Below are 19,917 nucleotides of genomic sequence, written 5' to 3' on the forward strand. Positions count from 1 at the left end.
TGGAAGGTAGATTTGAAGACTTTAATAAAGTCTGCTTTTTCAAACTGTTAGTCATTTTGCTCATCCATATATATTAAAATAAAATGGTAAATGGTCAGGTACATGGATAGTTCTGAAGAACAAAACTCAAAAGAACAATAATCATGACCCATTTACCCTTTAACCCCTCTCTCTTCTCAAAGAAACGTAGTCTTAAAAACTGCTTGTTCATTCTACCAGGAGGAAAAAAAGGGTGTATATGTATATGCTTATGCATACACACTCACTCTTTAAAAGTTATTAAAGAGATTTTATACATACTAGTCTACATCTAGGTCTTTAAAGAGATTTTATACATACTAGTCTACATCTAGGTCTTTTCATTTAATATGGAGATGTTTTCCACATTAGCATACTGTGTTCTACTTCACTGTTTTTTTTTTTTTTAACTTTTTTTTTTTTTTAATAGAGGCATGTTTTATTTATTTGTTTGTTTGTTTTTTGTTTATACAAGCACTGGGTACAGTCAGAAGCGCGGGAGGGTGAGAGAATTCACCAGAGCCAGAGTGGGGAGCAGAGCAGGCAGAAGGACCGAAGTACACTGCTGAGAGGAGCAGCGGGCGGCAGGAGAGGTCTGCGCGCCATGTGGGACCCTCCTCTGGTGGCCGGGGAGCAGTCAGGGATCGAACCGGCACTGCAGAGGCTGCGGGCAGCTTCGCAACCCAGCGCTCAACCGCTGCGCCACCGGGGAGGCCCTACTTCACTGTTTTTAATTGCCATGTAGTATTCTATTGTATGGCTTTTCATGATTGTCTTTCTTTTCCGTAACAGACATTAAATATTTGGATAATTCTGCCACAGCAATACATGCTTCACTGCATACTTCTGAGAATGTATTTATCAGTTTCCTTGGTGCAGGATCACTGAGTCAAAGGACATTTTATATGCACACACTGACAACAAAAAAACATTGCCTCACCACTTCCTGCCATCAACTGTGTGTAGTGTCTGTTCCTTAACTCCATACCAATGGTGGCATCATCACTGCTATAGGCTGAACTGCATTCCCCAATATTCTTATACTGAAATTTTAACCCCCATTATATCAAAATGTGATTGCAACTGGACACAGATTTTTAAAGAAACGATTAAGTTAAAACAAGGCTTTTAGGATGGGTCCTCATTCAATTCGACTGGTATTATAGTAAGGCAAAGCAATTTTAACACACAAAAAGGTACTAAGGGATGTAGACAACTGGGGAAAGACCATGGAGGGACGCAATCAGGGTGGCCACACTCAAGCCAGGAGAAGGGCTCTTAGAGGAACCAAAATTGCTGAACCCTTGATCTTGAAATTTTAGCATTCAGAACATAAGAAAATAAATTTCTGTTGTTAAGCCATATATTTTGTGGTATATTTTGTTATGGCAGCCCTAGCAAACTAATGCACTTTTTAAATTTTACTAAACTTTATATTTCTTGTAGTACAAAGATTTGTTCTCAGTTTGTTTCTTTATTATTAACACTTCATTGACACTTTTATTTAACAAACATATATATTATTCTTACTATGAGTTTTTAGTACGAGCTTAGTACTGGTGTATGTGTTTTTTAACATTTATATTTAATCTTCCTAATAATCCTACTTGGTTGGTTATTATTACTTGCATTTTAGAAATGAGGAAATTGAGGTACCAAGGTTAAGTGAACTTGCCTGAAGTGACAATGTTACTAAATGGTAAAGATGAGAATCCAAGAAATCTTGTTCCAGAGAATGGGCTCTTAACTACTATGCAGCTTATGGAATTTGTTGCTGTTCTATATGCATCACACTTTTATATAAAGGTATCAATCTTTGGCTCTCCCCTGGTGGCGCAGTGGTTGAGCGCTGGGCTGCAAAGCTGCCCACAGCCTCTGCAGCGCTGGTTCGATCCCCGGCCACAGGCGAGGGTCCCACATGGAGCACAGAACTCTCCTGCCGTGCCTGCTGCTCCCCTCAGCAGTATATTTCGTCAGTCTGCCAGTTCTGTTCCCCACTCTGGCACTGGTGAATTCTCTCACCCTCCCGCGCTTCTACCATACCCAGTGCTTGTATAAATAAATAAATAAATCTTAAAAAAAAAAAGATATCAATCTTTTCCTTTATAATTCTGAATTTTAATACCCTCCATAGTAAGATCTAACTTACTTGATAATTTAAAATTTCATCAACATACAATAGAAAATTCATTTTAATTTTTACATTTAAAGCATCACCTGAACTAGAATTTTTTTGGTTTGGTTTTAATGAGTGACACAACAAATCAAGTTTTATTTTTTTGTAAATGTGTACCCAATCTTCCTAACATTTATTAAATACTCTTTCGCTCCACTGATTTAAAATGGCATTTTTGTAACTATTTAAGTCTATTTCTAGACTATTATTTTTTACTAGACTGTTATTTCTTCTCTTATTCCAAACTCTTGGTAATTATTGTTTCATAATATATCTTAATATTTATTAAATCAAATTTTTGCCTTATTTTCCTTTTCAAAAATGTCTTGGCTATTTTCACATGTTAACTTGCTCCACATGAACTCAAAATATCAGTCTGTAAATGTACTGAATGTATATGAAAAGGAGAGATACCTGTAAGTATTAATAAAGAGGTAACTAAGGTTCAAACCTCCACCAGCAACAGGGAATTGAGACAAAGCTAAATACATTAATGAACCCAGGTTAGTAGAGCTACTTGGGTACCATGGGTGTCCTGAATTTTCATTCTAGTTCTTTTTATGGTTGGAAACTAGAGCCAAAGATGGTGTCATAAGGCAACAATCAGAGAGAGAAGACTAAATTTTTCTGGTCTTACAATGTCTCTTATCTTCAAAAGGCAGGGAAAACTGAGGCCTCCCTGGTGGTGCAAGGGGTTAAGTCTCAGCACTATGAAGCTATTGGCACTACAGCACGAGTTGAATCCCCTGCCAGGGAGATGACCTACATGGCGCAGCAGACCTCTCCTATCTCACCCGCTGCTCCCCTCAGCAGTGTATTTCCGCCTGTTCTGCTCCCTACTCTGTCTCTGGTGAGTCCTCTCACTCCCCCAACCTCCTCATCTCTGGCCTATACCCCAGCTCTTGTATGCATAAATAAATAAAATCTTAAAAAAAAAAAAAAAAAAGTAGGAAAATTTTGTGCCTAAGCACCCCAGTTCAGAGTCAGAACCCCGAGTGTAAAAAAGAAAAGGGAAAAGGGGATAGCTGGACAGATGTAAGACAAACCAAAGTCCTGACTTGGCCATAACAATAATCATTACTCGATTTCTTATTTGCTTAGTTTTTAAAATTGGAATTTAGGGAAATGTAATTTTTATAATAATATGCTCTTTGCATAAGAAGACAAAATTTAAAAGACATGATCATGACCAAGTCCTACCTCTTTTACCTTTTAGGCCTATTCGTAGGCTTAGAAAAACTACTAAAATGTGTACATGCTTATAATCTCTCAGTATCTATTCCTGATTTGTCTGTCAGAAGTAAACATGATTCTCTTCCAGGTTCTTTAGGGATCATTTTACCTGGATGCTGCTTTCTTCATCTTCCCGGGGTGATTGTGCAGGCATGACTTCCACATCTGAATTATCAGATGAGGTATTACGTTTTCTTTTCTTACCCACAACAGGAGTGATGGTGCTAAAAAGGAAAAATCAAATTCATTTTCAGCGAGGGGAAGGAAAATTTACAATTAAGAAAATAGAATCTAAACCATCATATATGAAATTTCCAGATATAAATGTCTAGATCTTCAGTGTGTGGGACACACAGCTATTAAGTAGGATGTTTGAAAAGATATTAGGGTTTCTAATCCACTGGACTGATCTTTACACCCGGTACAACAAATCCTTGCTACCACTGTATTCACAAGTACCCGAAGGAAGGTAGCATAAGACAACAGAACAAACACTGGACTAAGAACTACAAAGCTTTTTTAGTGCCTGTTCTGTCACTAGTGTTAATTTCCTTATTTGTAAGCATTGGTAATACCTGGTCTAACCGTTATTAAAGATCAAATAAGATAACAGGTATGAAACTTGTAATTGAGAAGTCCTAAATCTTAAACATAGCACAAAGTCTAAAAAATCCTAGGGAGAAGGAGCATAAAAAAAAAACATGGAAGAAAGGAGTGAAGCCACATAACACAGAAAGGAAAGTGGACCATGCAGTTGTGACAAGAATTATGTGGCGGGCCTCTCCGGTGGCGAAGTGGTTGAGCGCTGGGCTGCGAAGCTGCCTGCAGCCTCTGCAGCGCTGGTTCAATCCCGGGCCACAGGCAAGGGTCCCACATGGCGCGCAGACCTCTCCTGCCGCCCGCTGCTCCCCTCAGCAGTGTCCTCCGTCTGTCTGCCTGTTCTGTTCCCCGCTTTGGCTCTGGTGAATTCTCTCACCCTCCCGCACTTCTGACTGTACCCAGTGCTTGTATAAATAAATAAATCTTTAAAAAAAAAAAAAGAATTATGTGGCAAGTCAAGTCAAGGTTCTGTCAACACTGCTTCAGGTAGAGAGTGGCTGCTGAAACCTTTTCTAGTTCAGAGATGAGATGCAAGAACAGGGAAACAATGTCTCCAACAGCTTTTACTGGTGTGGGTGTTAGAGTAGTGGGAAATCTTTCACACTAGAGTAATACAAAATCAGGATAAATACATACAAGCATAGCCACAGCTTTTTAAGTATGATCCCCCAGGCAACTAGCTCTTTCCCATGTCTTACTGTTTCTTTCAAACATGCTAATTTCCAACTGTTTAATAAGTAATATTAGCATTGGAACACAGAAAAGTTCATATTCTTTCATGATACATAGGTCACCTTAAATTATGTATCTGTTAAATATATGTGGTTCCTCTCAACTCTAATTTTAAAATGAGCACAATGTCTTTTAATGTTCCATTAAAGAAGCAAGAGGTAGTACTTACTTTAGCTTACTCTTGCCTTTAGTTTTAGAGGTACCAGATGTTTTATTCTTCTTTGGCTTTTCTTCCTTGAGTCTTTCCCCACTGCTCTTCTTCCGCCGTTTCTTTTCACCTTCTTCCTCAGGCCGAACACTGGGCAATTCATCCTCATTTAGGACTCGAGGTATGTTCTGCTCACCCCGGGCACGGGCCCTAGCAATGGCTTCTGCTACAATCCGATTTGCTTTCTCTTGCTTTTTCTGGTGTTCCAGCCTGCGGTTTTCCTCCATTCCTGTCTTGCCCCCCGTATGAGCAGCAGAGCTTGCTGGTGATGATAGAGCTGCTACTTCACTGGCACTTAGAACTTTAACTACAGAGAGCCCGGAAGAGGCCCCTTGTGAAGAGCCAGCCTGGAGAAATAAAGACACTAAAATTTCACCATCCTTGTAACTAAGTGACCTAAATAAAACCTAGACCTAAAGGAGGTAGGCTAGAAACTTTAGCTAATTCCTCAAAATCAAGACTCAGACTGAGTCTTACTGAACCTAGACACATTAACACAAAAATTGTCCTTGGTGGGAAGTGAGAAAAGGCAAGAATTCTGCCAACTAAACTTCAATATCCTTTATTTATGTTCCTAGTATCAATACCCATCTCTTAACTGTTTTAGGAAAAAAAATTCAACCAACATAGCCCATAGTTTCTGTGGCGTAAAAGTAACAAAGTTCAAATTCCACTCCTGGCCTACCATTAGCTCTCTCTGGGGTGAGATAAGTGATCTCTCTGAGACCTTATGTTTATCTTTTATATGAGAGGCTATTTATTTTATATCATTTTTATTTTATAAGGATATTAAGAAAGGATTATAATTGAGATAGTTCAAGGATAAATACTAGATAAATGATCTCTATCCCAAACCAAATAACCCCCAAATTTTTTCATGATACAACTGAAACAAGATTTCCATGGGTAGAAGTAAAAGTCTGTATCTCAGTTCAGAAGTATAAACCTAAACTGGCCCCATATTCAACAAGTAGCTGCTGAGGATTAAGAACAAGGTACTAAGAGATTTGTTTTCTTTCCTAACTAGGGAAGTCTCACCTGTGGCTGCAGCACAACCTTGAGTGGTACTGAAAGTCTTTGTCCTGGGCTCTGTCCTGGTCCCATTATCTGAGCCTGCTGCACAGAGGAGAGTGTCACGGGTTGGGTTGAGGGTGGCTGCTGGGGCTGGGGCTGTGATGATGGTGGTTGTGGTACTATCTGGATTTTCTGCTGTGGCTGCTGTACCTGCAGCTGAATAGTTACTACTTTGGCAGGTTGTCCCTGGGCATTCTTGGCTTGAGTCAGGGCTGCCAGCTGGTTGCCCTGTAACACTATCTTGCCTGGTAGACTCCCTAGCACGACATGCCGGTGTCCTCCTTGGGGACCTCCAGATTGTGGCTGCTGGAGGACCAGAGTGATGCGTTTCGACTCACCCTAGAGTAAAAAAAGCAAATTGCAAGAGAGACACAACATTAAAGGATGGTATACCCTTAAATATTTACACCAGCTTTCCTCATCCTAGAATCGTAAAAACTAAGGGTCAGAAGATACGGTACAATTTATTTTGATCATCCTCCTATCTGTACTGATATAATCTTTTCTATAACACCTCTGCCAATTAGGTAGCAAGTCTACTTTTAAAAGTTCCTGATAGAAGACACATTATCTTCTCAGGTAGTCCTTTCAATGCTTTTGAAATCTGTGAGAACAAAAGTCTCTATATTGGATGAAAATCCACCACCTTCTTGGAGCTTCTTCCCACTGGTCTTAATATCTTTCCTCTCTTTCCTCCCAAAACCCATTTGGCCCTTTATTCAGAGGCTAGAGCCTTTACTTTCTTATAATAGAAACTATCCTTTTCACTGGGCAATGTAGAAGGACATTTTTGTATTAAGAACAGGAGAAAGTTATACATAGTTCTGTAAGTCTTATATACTTTTTTTCCCCAAAAAATGACTCCATGTTCCCACAGCATCCTATAATTCTCATCAAAATTTATCTATTACTGTGAATTCTTGCTTAATGTCTACCTTTCCTGGCAGACTGTGAGCTCTCTAAGGACAGTGGCTATGTCTGTCTTGTTCAGCACCAGCTAGGCAATGTAAATATGTAGTAAGAGCTCAAAAAATGCTAACATTAACTGCTTTCACCTAGTAAGTATGTGGTTGCCAATACTAACTGATAAAAAGTAAATACGGAATTTAAACAGGATTTCCCGGGGATAACTCTCATGCGTGCTCTCTCACACAGTTGCTGGGCCCTCTACTAAACCAAAATTCACCTCCCCCTTTCACTCAAGTCACCTGGGCAGGTGTAGAGGTCAGTGTAACTGCAGGCTTCAGTGGGGGCCCTGTGGCCCCAGGGTTTCCAGCAGGAGCTGAACCCTTAACTGGCTGTAGGACCAGCTGCTTTACTGGTCGGCTGGGCTGGACAATGCGCTGAACAGTAGCCTGGTTCCCAGGGACCTTGGCGGCCAACACTGTATTACCAGAGACAATGGAAACACCTGGTCGAAGGGGAGTGCCGGTTAGCACTTTGGTAAAAGTGACTTTTCCACCATTGGCTGTGCCAGCCACCAGGGGCTGAGCTGTGCTGGTGATACCTTGGGCCTGAATTTGTGCCACATGGGCACCAGTGACTGAGGAGCTTGGTGGGGCCTTAAGGATAACAATCTTAGGGGTTGACTGAGGTGTTTGTCCTCCAGCACTACTAGAGGAGACAGCTGTGGCAGAGACACCCATGAAAGGATTCCCTTGGCTCAGGATCTCCTGGTTCTTGGAGACCTGCAAAAGTCCTGATGTTGGCGTCGATGTCTGTAAGACAGGTTGGGCTGGCTGCTCCTGGCTGACGGGCTGAGTGGTATAATCATGCAAAGTTAAAGACTCTGGAGCTGGAACTGTTGATTCTTTGGGAAGTTCTGTGGGGGTTGTCTCCTCTGGTGGGGGGACCAAGTCACTTGCTGATGAATTGCCCACATCGCCACCTCCACCGTCTTGGTTCATCTGATCCAAGGAGTCCAGAGAGCTTGGCAGTCCAAGAGCTTCCTCAATGGGGTCTTGTGTGACCTGGTTGAAGCTGTCATCAGTCAGAGAGTCCAAGCCAAATAAATTTGGGTCATCAAACAGATCCATGATGGGGTCTGCCATCTTGGGAAAGCAATGGAGGGTACTTCCCCAAGATCTAGGGAGGGAAGGGGAGGGGGGGTACTGGTTCTCCCCTCCCCTCCCCTATTAAGAAAAAAATGTACACAGTGAAAGAGGACTACTCTTCAGGTAAAGAACCAAGAAACAAGTGCATGTCAGATTGTCCTGACCTTCATGGAGCAAGATGGCTAGGTCTTCAGAGGAAGATGGTGGAACTCCTGTTGTGGGAAGACAAATGGAAAATGAGCAAAGTAGGTGACCTCAGGGAACATTTCTTAGGTACTAACCTTAATCAAATGACATCAAAATAATAATGTGAGGGAAATTTGAAGTAATATGAGGACAGAGACCCAGTAGAGAAAACACCAACATTTCTGCTTCAAAATTAAGACTGAAAAAGAAAAACGAAACAAACCACCCCTTTTCTGGGCTCTTCCACCTACACACTTTGAAGCTTCTGTCAACAGCATTCAGCTGTCTTTGTCCATTTCATTTGAAAATTATCATTCTTAGGTAGAAATCAGAAGATGTGATATTCATTTACCTTCTATTTCGAGGTCTTAAACTGGCAGAAGTTAGCAACTTACTTCAGCATTTCAGTGAATGTACACAAAGATTTCTGCATATATTTTATTTTATGAATTTCCCTTGTATTTTAGACACTTTGACTTACTACTGGCAAAAATAACAACCTTTTAACTAAACTCATAGTATGGGGGGTGAGCAGAGAAAAATACTGCAACAGGCTTACAGTATAATTTTTCCAGGAAGGTTTGCCAACTTTATTCTAGTTAACATATCATCTATATATAGCATTTCTGTTCTTAAGTCCCCTGTCCCCTTCTCCTATTAAGAGCAAAAACGTCCTCTGCAAGCGACTTGAAGCTTTCCATATTTTAGTAGAAATGGGTCCCCATTTATATTTCCTACTTACATTCCCAACTTCACTCACATCGTTTCACTGCAGTCCAGCTAGTTTCCTTAATGTGACTCCCAGCTACTGACTTTGCCTTTTATGCCACAGTTTCTGCTTGAAACTTTCCTGTACCCAAACATTTCTCCCAGTTGAAATCTCGCCCACCATCAAAGGTCTTCTACTCCATAAGATAAGTCCTGAATCTCTGCCCTTTTAACAATAGAGTAATTAATGCTGTCTTGGTCCCCTTACCTTCTTTACCCATGGCATTGCTTGTACCTTAATTACAGCACTTGTATTTATTTTACTAAAATGATGAGTCTCTCTAGTCCATATTCTGTGAAGGCTGAAATGGCTCCTTTGTGCAATTTACAAAGAGCTGTCTGCTCCTCAAGATGCCTGTCTGCCATCTACTGGAAAATTGTCATACTAAACATATTATCAATAATGATCATGAATATGTGCAATGCACACCCTGCATAATTCTGCATGGTGGCCCAGCCTCAAGAGACAGAAAGTTCCCGGATGGTAGGGACCAGGTTTTACTTATCTGTGAAGAGCTAAGACCAACAGGATATTGTAAACACAGTAGCTATTCAAAAAAAATTAATGAATTAATATACTTATTTGTTTGTACTATCCGGAGTGAACTGTTTAGAGAATCTCAACAGCATACCCTGATTGTAAGATGAAACAATAGAAAGATTCCTACTTTTAAAAGTTGCCATACAAGTGACTGAAACAATACCTGGGCTATAAGTTCACGAAAATAATGGCAAAAACAAAAACAAAAAACAAAACCTAAGGCAAGGAATTAGTATATGACCACAAAGTTAAACTATATGAAAAACAGTATCTGTTCTTTGTATAGGATGTCAATATTTGACTTCACATCTGGAAAATTTTACATGAGACCATTTCTCCTAACTTTTAGAGGATACCAGAGAAATAAAATGTCATTTACATAGTACAGACTTCACTAAACATTTTCCACACAACTCTCAAATGTATTCCCCTTCCTAACTCATTCCAGTTATCTTTTAAAACAATATAATGTTTTATCTTTTAAAACAATATAATGTCAGAAAACTCAAACATAGTTAAGATGAATAGATTCATCAGTAGTTGGCAAGTCAATCAAATGTACTAAGTATACATGGTATCTCCATCTATGTTAAACAAATTTATATACTTTTCACATCTCACTCAGAAGCCTCATCACTTCTCATCCAGGCTAAACTCATTTCATTCTCTCCTATGGAATACCTATTTCAGAGTTACTCAAAAAGGTAATCAGAAAAGTTATGGTTATTTCTTGAGTTAATAAAAATCTACTCATTTTGTAAATTTTCAACATTAACATCAACTTGCTTCAAGTTATGTCCTACTTTGCCACCTGTCATCTTTTATCACCTAATACTTTCAGAGAAGTTATACTAACATCTCCAGTTAAGTATCACATAAAATCTATAGTGAAAATTTCCACTTACTGTAAGTTTATGCTGGTAATAGTTTGTAACTTAGCTTTTCCTGCATGGGGCATTTTATCTTTTCCATGACTTCTTGCTATTTAACCTATCCAAATGCTCGTCCTTCTCTCCATAGTGGCCTAATCTCAGACAGAGAAAGGTCTCATTTTCAATGGTAGAAACAAGGTTTACAGTTTCTGAAATAATTCCTTTCTCCCATATAACTGAAGTATAAATTTTTAAAGGTCAATGCATTTATCATTTATCCCCCTTCCAAATATTTGGGCAAATTTATGCTTCTTCTGGTTTAGTTTAGGAACAATAAATTAAAAACCTCACCAATGATTTAATGCCACACCATCAAGTACCACTACTTATCAGTCTCGTCCCTTCAACTCACTTCTACTGACCCAATTCATCTTATATATACTTTTAAATCTAGTTTTCTACTTCTTTTCTACCTCACAACTTTCAAAAGATTAAACTTTCTCCCATCATACCTTCAACTTTCTTCACCCTCCTTCCACTCCTATTTGTAGATTATCCTGGGTGTATCCACATGAGGGCTACTCTACCAAGCTCCTCTATCCCATGAATTCCTTTTCTATGGTTTAAATCCTCGTAGTGAAAATAAACAGATGTTAAGCAGCCTTTAAATTTATGAAGGACTTAGATAGCACCAAGTAAAGCAACTACCTCCATAAAGAAGTTATACCAGACTTCTATAATATTGAGAATGAAAAGCCAATTTAGGCCTACTATTTCCGCCAAAGAAAAACACATATATGAGCTCAAAAGAAAAACAGTTTAATGTTTGTATTTAATCATTTTCTGTAACTCCAAACTAATGACCAGACTAGTGACAGAAGGCTTGGGGGAGCAGAGAAGAAGAAATGAACAAACTATTCAGTTAAGGTTAAAACCCAAGGCCATTCATCTATAAACCGCCCCCTCCAACAAGCCGTTAATACTAAGGAAGTATTCTATACTGATCAATAATAGTCTTTCACTTCATCTCCTTAAAGGGGGAAATTTTCCTCAGACTAAGTATAAACATGTTCTGCTGCAGCTTTACCACCTTTAATGATGCAGTTCTTCTTGGTTTGGTCTGGAAACCTAGAGTCTCAACTCTCATCCTTATTTTATATGTCTCCCCTTCCATGTCCATTTTGACAACACCTTGTTTCTCCAATCATAAGGAGCTTTGTTCTAATTTTAATTCTTCAAAAATTCTTTTAATTATACTTTTAATTCTATATTTTTCCATCTGGGTTCAGCATCCCAGACCTTTTAATAAAGCAGTGCTTCTCAATCAGGGGTTGGATGGTATATGTAAAATATCTTACAAATATCTCAATATGTGAAATGGTACTCAGTGTCATAGTTTTGTATTTATTAAATGGAAAAGAAAAACATCAAGTGTGATGTTCAGATTATTTATATTCAGTAAAACTACACAACATCCTGGCCAGTGATAATCTAAAAAAGAAACATACAAAGGGTGGATAGGTAAGGGAGGGGTGGCTGCAGAGAAAGAAGCATGTCTGACTTGGAAGGGTTATCAACATCTCTGTGGTGGGATAAGATTTCTTATGGTCTCTCAAAAGGGAGTTTATCATAGTTTATTGTCTATGATGGATGAGAAACACTGGACAGAGATCAGTCCTGTTGTCCAACAGATAAAATTACATAAACTTAGCTACAGACATCCACCCTCCATTTACAGATTTTTCTGTACAACCATCCTTTTAGAAGATAATGAATGAATATTATAGTGACAAATAACCAGCACTGTAACAAAGTATCACCCATGCCCACTTAACCTCTAACTGTTCAAAGATTCAAAAAAGAATAAACTATTTTACTTCAAAGTATAAATCTTGTTATTGGAAACTGTATCCTTTCAAGAGGATCATCTGCAGATAGACATAAACACATGTTATTGAAACACAAGACGGGTAGAAGCAGTCTAATTTAAATGAGAAATTCTTTGGGGGACAAAAATTAGATCTAAAATGAAAATCGCCAACATGATTTTAAAAGAGAAAGATTTAAAAAATGTGCCATGGAGATATTTGTAAGACTGAAAGCGCTTCAAATCTTATAAAGGAATTGAAAACAAATATGGAAAGTAACTGTAATCACATTTAGGTTCAGCAAGGGATCAGGGTGGAAAGACACAAGCCATAAGAAATGGAACTATTAACTTGGAGCCCTACATTTTTTGAAGATCAAGATCCTAGGCCATTTTCTCTACTTTTCCCATCCTCACTGCCAAATGTACGGTTACTCTATTACTGTTTCCCCAATTACTGAAGGAAAGGCACTCACACCTCAATCTGGGGTATGGATATTTGGGGGCAAACATGGCTCATGAACCCTCCTGAATTAATAGGGAAAGCAAAATAAGCAACTATGAAAGCTAAAGGCGTGTACGTACGTTCAGGGGGTAAAAGAGAAACTACAGAAATTATGTACTCATTGGAAGAAAGGAAGAGACAAGGTAAAGAAGTGAGGGGTTGATGGAGAGGGAAGCGCGACTGGGGGTGGGGGTGGCGGGGACCAGAGTACATTACCTGCTCATACTGCCGGGGTTGGTGCCAATAAGGCCCACACAGCAGAGGCGGGAGATTTCAGGCAACTGGCGCCCCAAAAATGGAGATGAGGTACATGCACTTGAAGGAGGGAGCTAGCGGGGTGCCCTCCAGGGTGGGAATGGCTAAGACGGGAAGATGCGGGGGGAGGGGGGATGTGGATGCCCGGGTGGGAGCAATGTTAGGGCGGAAGCTACAGTTGAGAAGGCCCAACAAGCCCCGAAGGAGAAAAAGAACTGTGCCTCACCCCAGCTGGGGAAGAGAGGTGCCTTTACCTGCAGCGGCCGTGGGGGGCCGGTTCGCCCCTCTCGCTGTCTCTCCAGCACCAGTTTCCCCCTCCTCCTGTACAACCTACCATGATGCGCCTGCCTGCCCCGCATCCTCATTGGCTAAACTGGGCTGCCACTCACCAGAAGCGCCAGGACGCAAACCAGCGCAAGGGGTGGGACCAAAAAAGAACTTCCCCCTCCCCCCCGCCACCGCGAGTTAGGTTGAGAGCGCACGGAGAGGCCTATCCGGTTTCTAGGGCCGAGGCGAAGCCTGCAGTTTGCTTGGAAAAAAAAAAAAAAAAAAAAGGGGGGGGGGGGCTAGTCGGAGGAACGGTCTCATGCTGCGGGAAACTACTAGCAGGGACTAAATTCCCCACTATCTACACTGTATTCTGCACACCAAAGAGCGTAAACTCGGGAGGGAGGGCTCCACACTAGGTCAACTCCGCCTCCCTCTGAATCCCCTGCCTTCCAGCAGCCCTGTCAACACTGTGCTGGAGCGATCATACCTTATCCCACTACTCATTAATAAGGGGCCAGGTCATGGGGGTGAGTCGGACCGGTTGCTGGAATATGAGGCCTTTCACTCCGAAAAGATAAAGCGCTAATTCTGCCACAACACACAATGCTGGCTTGTATTCTTCACACTCCAACCCTTGGGCAGCTGTATCACTTTTTGGAAAGTAATCCCAGTTGCCCTCTTAACAAGTCCCAGCCCTCTCCCCCTCCAGAGCACACACTCACTCCAAACCTGATCCTTCAGCACACCTCACTCCTCTCCAAACTCAGGCTGTTTGATATATTGGCCAGTGTTCACTTTGAAATTCCACTTGAGACCACTCTAATTCCCAATGAGACTAGCCAACCCCAGAATGAGGATATACAAACCAAAATCCCCCAAAGCAAACTGGTATTGAAAACAACTGCTTACATTCTGATCACTAGTTTTCCCTGAAATGTAACCCTCAACACTGAAATCCTGCTTTGTGTACTCCAGCCATAAATGAGGAAGATCAACTTATCTTTAGGTTTCCTATTTTTAAAGATTCTAGCATTACTACCATTGTTAGGAACACTCAATCATCACTCCCATAAAGAGTAATACTGTTTTCCCATTCACTCAGGCTCACATCCCAGTGACTCTTGTACATGTATCACAAGATAGATCTGAAGACTTCAGCAATCATATCAATCAACATTCCTGTTGTACAGATGAGAAAACTGAGGCTCAGGGAATTCAGTGATTCCACTATGAAACTAAGTGGCAAAGTAGAATTTGCCACCTTTAGGATTTAGATATCTGAATCTTCTATTTTGGTTACCAATATTAAGAGAAAGAAATTTTTACAACTAGTCTAGTCTCTCTACTAATCCAATCTGCTGCCAGATTAATTTCCTGAAACACAATACATACAAGTCAGCCTCCTGCTTAAAAACTTTCAAAGATTCCCTCTTTATTTTTTTGCTTTTTAAAAAGATTTATTTATTGTTATACAAGAACCGGGGTACAGGCCAGATGTGCAGGAGGGTGAGAGGATTCACCAGAGACAGAGTGGGGAACAGAACAGGCAGACTGACAAAATACATTGCTGAGGGGAGCAGTGGGCGAGACAGGAGAGGTCTGCTGCGCCATGTGGGATTTTCGCCGGCAGACGGGTATCGAACCCGGCTGCAGAGGCTGCGGACAGTTTCACAGTGCTGCGTTCAACCACCTGTGCCACCAGGGAGGCCAAGATTCCCTCTTAAGATATATCAAAAGACCGCATTCTTCCTTTCCAGTCTTACTTCCCACTATTCTTCTACATGTATTATACATTTACATGCATGCCAAAAGAAGACAATTTACTATCAACACATTTTTCTCACCTGAGCCTAGCTAATGCTGCTATCTTCAAATTATATGTGATTCTTATTTGTCTTACCAAAATTTTATCCTCTAAGATCAAATGTCTCTTCATCACTTCAATGTTTACTGAACATATGATATACCACGAAATATAGTTGCACTGGAGAAGCAAAGTTGAAAAAAACATAATCTCTACCTTCAAAGAACTCACAATAGGTAGCTGAGGGTAAAGAGTAGGAACAATGACATCAGTGACAATTATAATACAAAATGACAGGCACAATGAAACAAACAGGAGGGGTCTCCCTGGTGGCACAATGATTAAACTCAGCGTTATCAAGCTATCGCCAGCCACTGCGGCATGAGTTCAACCCCTGGTCTGGGAGCAGACCCACGTGGCGCAACAGACCTCTCCTGTCTCACCCACTATTCCCCTCAGCGGCGTATCGCCATAGATCTGCCTATTCTGCTCCCCACTCTGTCTCTGGTGAATCCTCTCACCCCCCCACCACCACCTCTGGCCTAGACCCCAGTTCTTGTATGTATGTATGTATGTATAAATAAATAAATAAATAAAATCTTAAAAAAAAAAAAAAAAAAGCAGAGGGTTCTTAGAGGAACACAGGTGAAAGGTACTTAACAACTTAGTAAGAAAAGTTGACATGAAAAGTAGTTAACTAGGTGGGAGAGTAAGATGGGTACAAGAAAGGGAATTCAGGCAGAAAGGAAAGTAAGAGGAAAGGCAAAACAAAGCACAATAATGAGAAACAGCATGAGATGTGTACAGGAAATGATAAGCAGTTCTTTAGTTCAGTCTTGCCAAAGTGTAAATCACAAAGAAATTAGAGATCAGGTTGAAGGAATAGATAAGGGTCATATGTTACCACAGAGGGGTATGAATGCCATACTAAAACATTTTCCCATAGGTGGACGAGGAGCCACTGAAACATGGAATGACATGATCATTCTGGGGGGACTCCCTGGTGGCACAGGGGTTAAAGTCTCAGTGCTATCAAGATATCACCAGCCACTGTAGCATGAGTTTGATCCCCCATCCAGGGAGCTGACCCACATATGGTGCAACAGACCTCTCCTGCCTCACCCCCTTCTCCCTTCAGCAGTGTATTTTATTTTTTTTTAAAGATTTATTTATGTATACAAGAACTGGGGTACAGGCTAGAGGTAGAGGGGGTGAGAGGATTCACCAGAGACAGATGGGGAACAGAACAGGCAGACTGACTGAACTACACTGCTGAGGGGAGTAGTGGGGGAGTCAGGAGAGGCCTGCTGAGTCATGTGGGTTGCTCCCTGGTCGGCCAGGAATCGAACTCGTGCTGCAGTGGCTGCAGAGAGCTTCATAGGTTTCATCTTAACCCCTTGGCCACCAGGGAGGCCCAGCAGTGTATTTTAGTAGATCACCTGTTCTGCCCCCCACTCTGTCTCTGGTGAATCCTCTCACCACCACCCCTACCTGGCACCTCTGGCCTACATCCCAGTTCTTGTATGCATAAGTAAAATAAAATCTTGTTTAAAAATCTCTAACAAAACCCCCACATTATGGTTAGCTAACTTGGGCTGTAGGATTAATAGATTTGGGGAGTGAGGGAACAGAGTTCACAGAAGCAGTGAGGAGGCTTCTGTGGTAGTCCAAAAAAAGTTGTATAGTGGATATTTCTTGATTTTTTTTTTCTGCTCAGCAACCAAAATCCTCCTTCCAATAAACTAGGAGACTATTTCAATATAAAAGTCTTCAACTGGGGTTTCGCTGGTGGCGCAGGGGTTAAAGACATCACTATCAGTCACTGCAGCACAAGTTCTATTCTTGGCCAGCCAGGGAGCAACCCAAATGGCGCAGCAGACCTCTCCTGCCTCGCCTGCTGCTCCCCTGAGCAGTGTATTTCAGTAGATCTGCCTGTTCTGCTCCCTACTCTCTCGGTGAATCCTCTTACACCGCCACACCTCTGGCTTACACCCCAGTTCTTGTATGCATAAATAAATCTTTTTAAAAAAGTCTTCAATGGTAAGTTGGAACTTACCTCCCACTATACAGCTGGGGTAAGGAAAGGAAAGAGATGAAGAACACACATGTTGGGTGGAATTGTATGGGGACTATAACCAAGATGAAAATGCATACATTGTGCAAAAATGAAAATGATGTGAAAAATATATAAAATTAAAAAATAACAATAAAAATTAAAAAATAAAAAAGAATAAACATGTCTAGGCTAGTTTAACTGGACACTCCTGCTGGGGAATTTTAACTTTGCAGAGGTAATGTAAACACCCAGAACTGACCAGTGGACAGCAATAGCAGATACAAGGGTTCAAATGCATCACTCTAAAGTCTCTTCCGTGGTGTGGCCTTGGCCATGTTCTCCAAGTCTCTAACCTCCCTTAGTTTCATGTCATTTACTAGACCAGATTCTCTAGCATTGCCATTGATTTTGTGAGCCACACAATATTCTTCCAATAGATTCCTTTTCTGCTTAAGTTACCCAAGAGATGATTTCTGTTGTTTGCAACCAAGAATTATAACAAACCAATTAGGGCCTGAATTACAGCAGTCTGGTTCAAAAGTTAGTGACAGGAAATGTTGCGTTGGGCAACACCACCCTGACAAAAACACAGGAGTCAAGCAGTATCCTGCCTTGTGCAGCCTGCTCCATGACTCCCGTGTTTTTGTCAGGGCGGTGTTGCCATTTATTGCATCGGGCAACAAGGAAAGAAGGGACAGAATTAAGTATTACTTAGGGGCTAAAAAACTAGTAGAACCTGGAATATGGAGGAAAGATGCATTCATTCATGTTATTTAAGTGTCTATAGCATGTTAATTAGTGATATTCAGTAGAAGGTTGGATGCAGAAATCTAAATGTTGGCTTGGTTGCCTTTTTGGCCAGAACTGCCATTTTCCAATAAGTCACCAAAATGACCAACACAAAGGGAAAGAGACGAGGTACCTCCTAAATGTTCTCCAGTCTTTTAGAAAACAGAGTTATTCTTTGGGCACATACATGTGAATCTACAAGAAAGGTGATATTGCAGACATCAAGGGGATGGACACTGCTCAGAAAGGAATGCCCCAGAAGTGTTACCATGGCAAAACTGGCAGGCTATAATGTTCCCAGCATGCAGCTGGCATTGCTGTAAACAGACAAATAAAGGGCAAGATTCTTGCCAAGAGAATTAATGTTCATATAGAGCATATTAAGCACTTTAAGAGCTGAGACAGCTTCCTGAAACGTGTGAAAGAAAATGATCAGAAGAAAACCATAGAGAAAGGTACTTAGGTTGAACTTTAGTGCCAGCCTGCTCCACCCAGAGAAGCACACTTTGTAAGAACCAATGGAAAAGAGCTGAGCTGTTGGAAATCATTCTGTATGAATTCACGGCACGAGAAGTGTGAAAAATAATAATAATAATAAAGACCTCTGGATTATATTTATTTATTTGTTTGTTTGTTTGTTTATACAAGCACTGGGTACAGTCAGAAGCGCAGGAGGATGAGAGAATTCACCAGAGCCAGAGCGGGGAGCAGAGCAGGGAGAAGGACCGAAGTACACTGCTGAGGGCAGCAGCGGGCGGCAGGAGAGGTCTGCGCGCCATGTGGGATCCTCCTCCGGTGGCCAGGGAGCAGCCGGGGATCGAACCGGCACTGCAGAGGCTGCGGGCAGCTTCGCAACCCAGCGCTCAACCGCTGCTCCACCGGGGAGGCCCTGGATTATATTTAAAAAAGAAAAGTTGGCTTGGTAACAGATTTAAAGGTATCAGTATCTAAATGGTAGTTTTAAGAGTTGAGATTATCAGCAAGTGTGACAAGGCAGACCAAATATATGGGATAATGCACCAATACTACCCAGGGAGGTGATAGAGAATGTTCAGGACTGAAAAGAACTGGAACATTCCAAAGAGAGTACCTTTTATTCAATTCTGGTTAAATGTTGCCATATAGAAATACACATTCAAGATTGAGAGAGAACTTCAAATTTTCTAAAAGCCAGAAATACAGAGTTTTATGTAAATCTCCTAGGCTTTAAAATTAATAACTTTTTTTTATTTTAGCCACTATATAGGCTAAGCAAAACTTAGCTGAAAACTCAATTGTTTAAGATTCTGCTGTAGAGTGAGAAAAGCTAAGGTGAAAGGTAGGAGGACATCAGGATTTAAGAATCAGAATAAGGGCCTCCCTTGGTGGCACAGCGGCTGAGCACTGGGCTGCGAAGCTGCCTGCAGCCTCTGCAGTGCTGGTTCGATCCCTGGCCACCGGCGAGGGTCCCACATGGTGCGACAGACCTCTCCTGCTGCGCCCGCTGCTCCCCTCAGCAGTGTATTTCGTCAGTCTGCCTGTTCCCCGCTCTGGCTCTGGTGAATTCTCTCACCCTTCCGCACTTCTGACTGTACCCAGTGCTTGTATAAATAAATAAATCTTTGAAAAAAAAAAAAAAGAATCAGAATAAGCTACACCTACTACATAGGTAGAGAAAGAGAAAGAGAGTGCAAAATCACAGAAGCAAAGAGAATTGCAAGGGGGTTGTGCGTGTGGGGGGGGGGGGTGCTTGAAAGGGATGGAAGAGGGAGTGATTACACTCACCAAAGCAAAAATGTCTAATAATATAAGAACTTCAAAATGTCCACTGGATTTAATAACTGAAAGCCTTCTTTTTTTTTTTTTTTTTAAGATTTATTTATTTATTTATACAAGCACTGGGTACAGTCAGAAGCATGGGAGGGTGAGA

General features: G+C 41.1%; 1 protein-coding gene across 6 annotated transcripts in view; it reads right to left on the reverse strand.

The window, feature by feature from the left end:
* CHD8 (chromodomain helicase DNA binding protein 8) overlaps positions 1–19,917 on the reverse strand; it is a 62,596-nt gene that overhangs the window by 32,936 nt on the left and 9,743 nt on the right. For 3 of the 6 annotated variants that reach the window (XM_037503010.2, XM_037503011.2, XM_037503009.2), the window contains exons 2-5: positions 7,250–8,307; positions 6,006–6,380; positions 4,929–5,314; positions 3,537–3,651 (exon numbers count right to left, since the gene is read on the reverse strand). In XM_037503010.2, coding sequence (XP_037358907.1) covers positions 3,537–3,651; positions 4,929–5,314; positions 6,006–6,380; positions 7,250–8,092 — 1,719 coding nt within the window. In that variant the 5' untranslated portion in view covers positions 8,093–8,307. Of the gene's footprint in view, positions 1–3,536; positions 3,652–4,928; positions 5,315–6,005; positions 6,381–7,249; positions 8,308–13,343; positions 13,447–19,917 lie in introns of those variants that run through there. The other 3 variants (XM_054689088.1, XM_037503014.2, XM_037503012.2) reach the window with 3 other exon arrangements.

This window comes from Talpa occidentalis, unplaced genomic scaffold (assembly GCF_014898055.3).
Source record: "Talpa occidentalis isolate TD23 unplaced genomic scaffold, MPIMG_talOcc4v2.1 talOcc4.11, whole genome shotgun sequence".
NCBI lineage: Eukaryota > Metazoa > Chordata > Mammalia > Eulipotyphla > Talpidae > Talpa > Talpa occidentalis.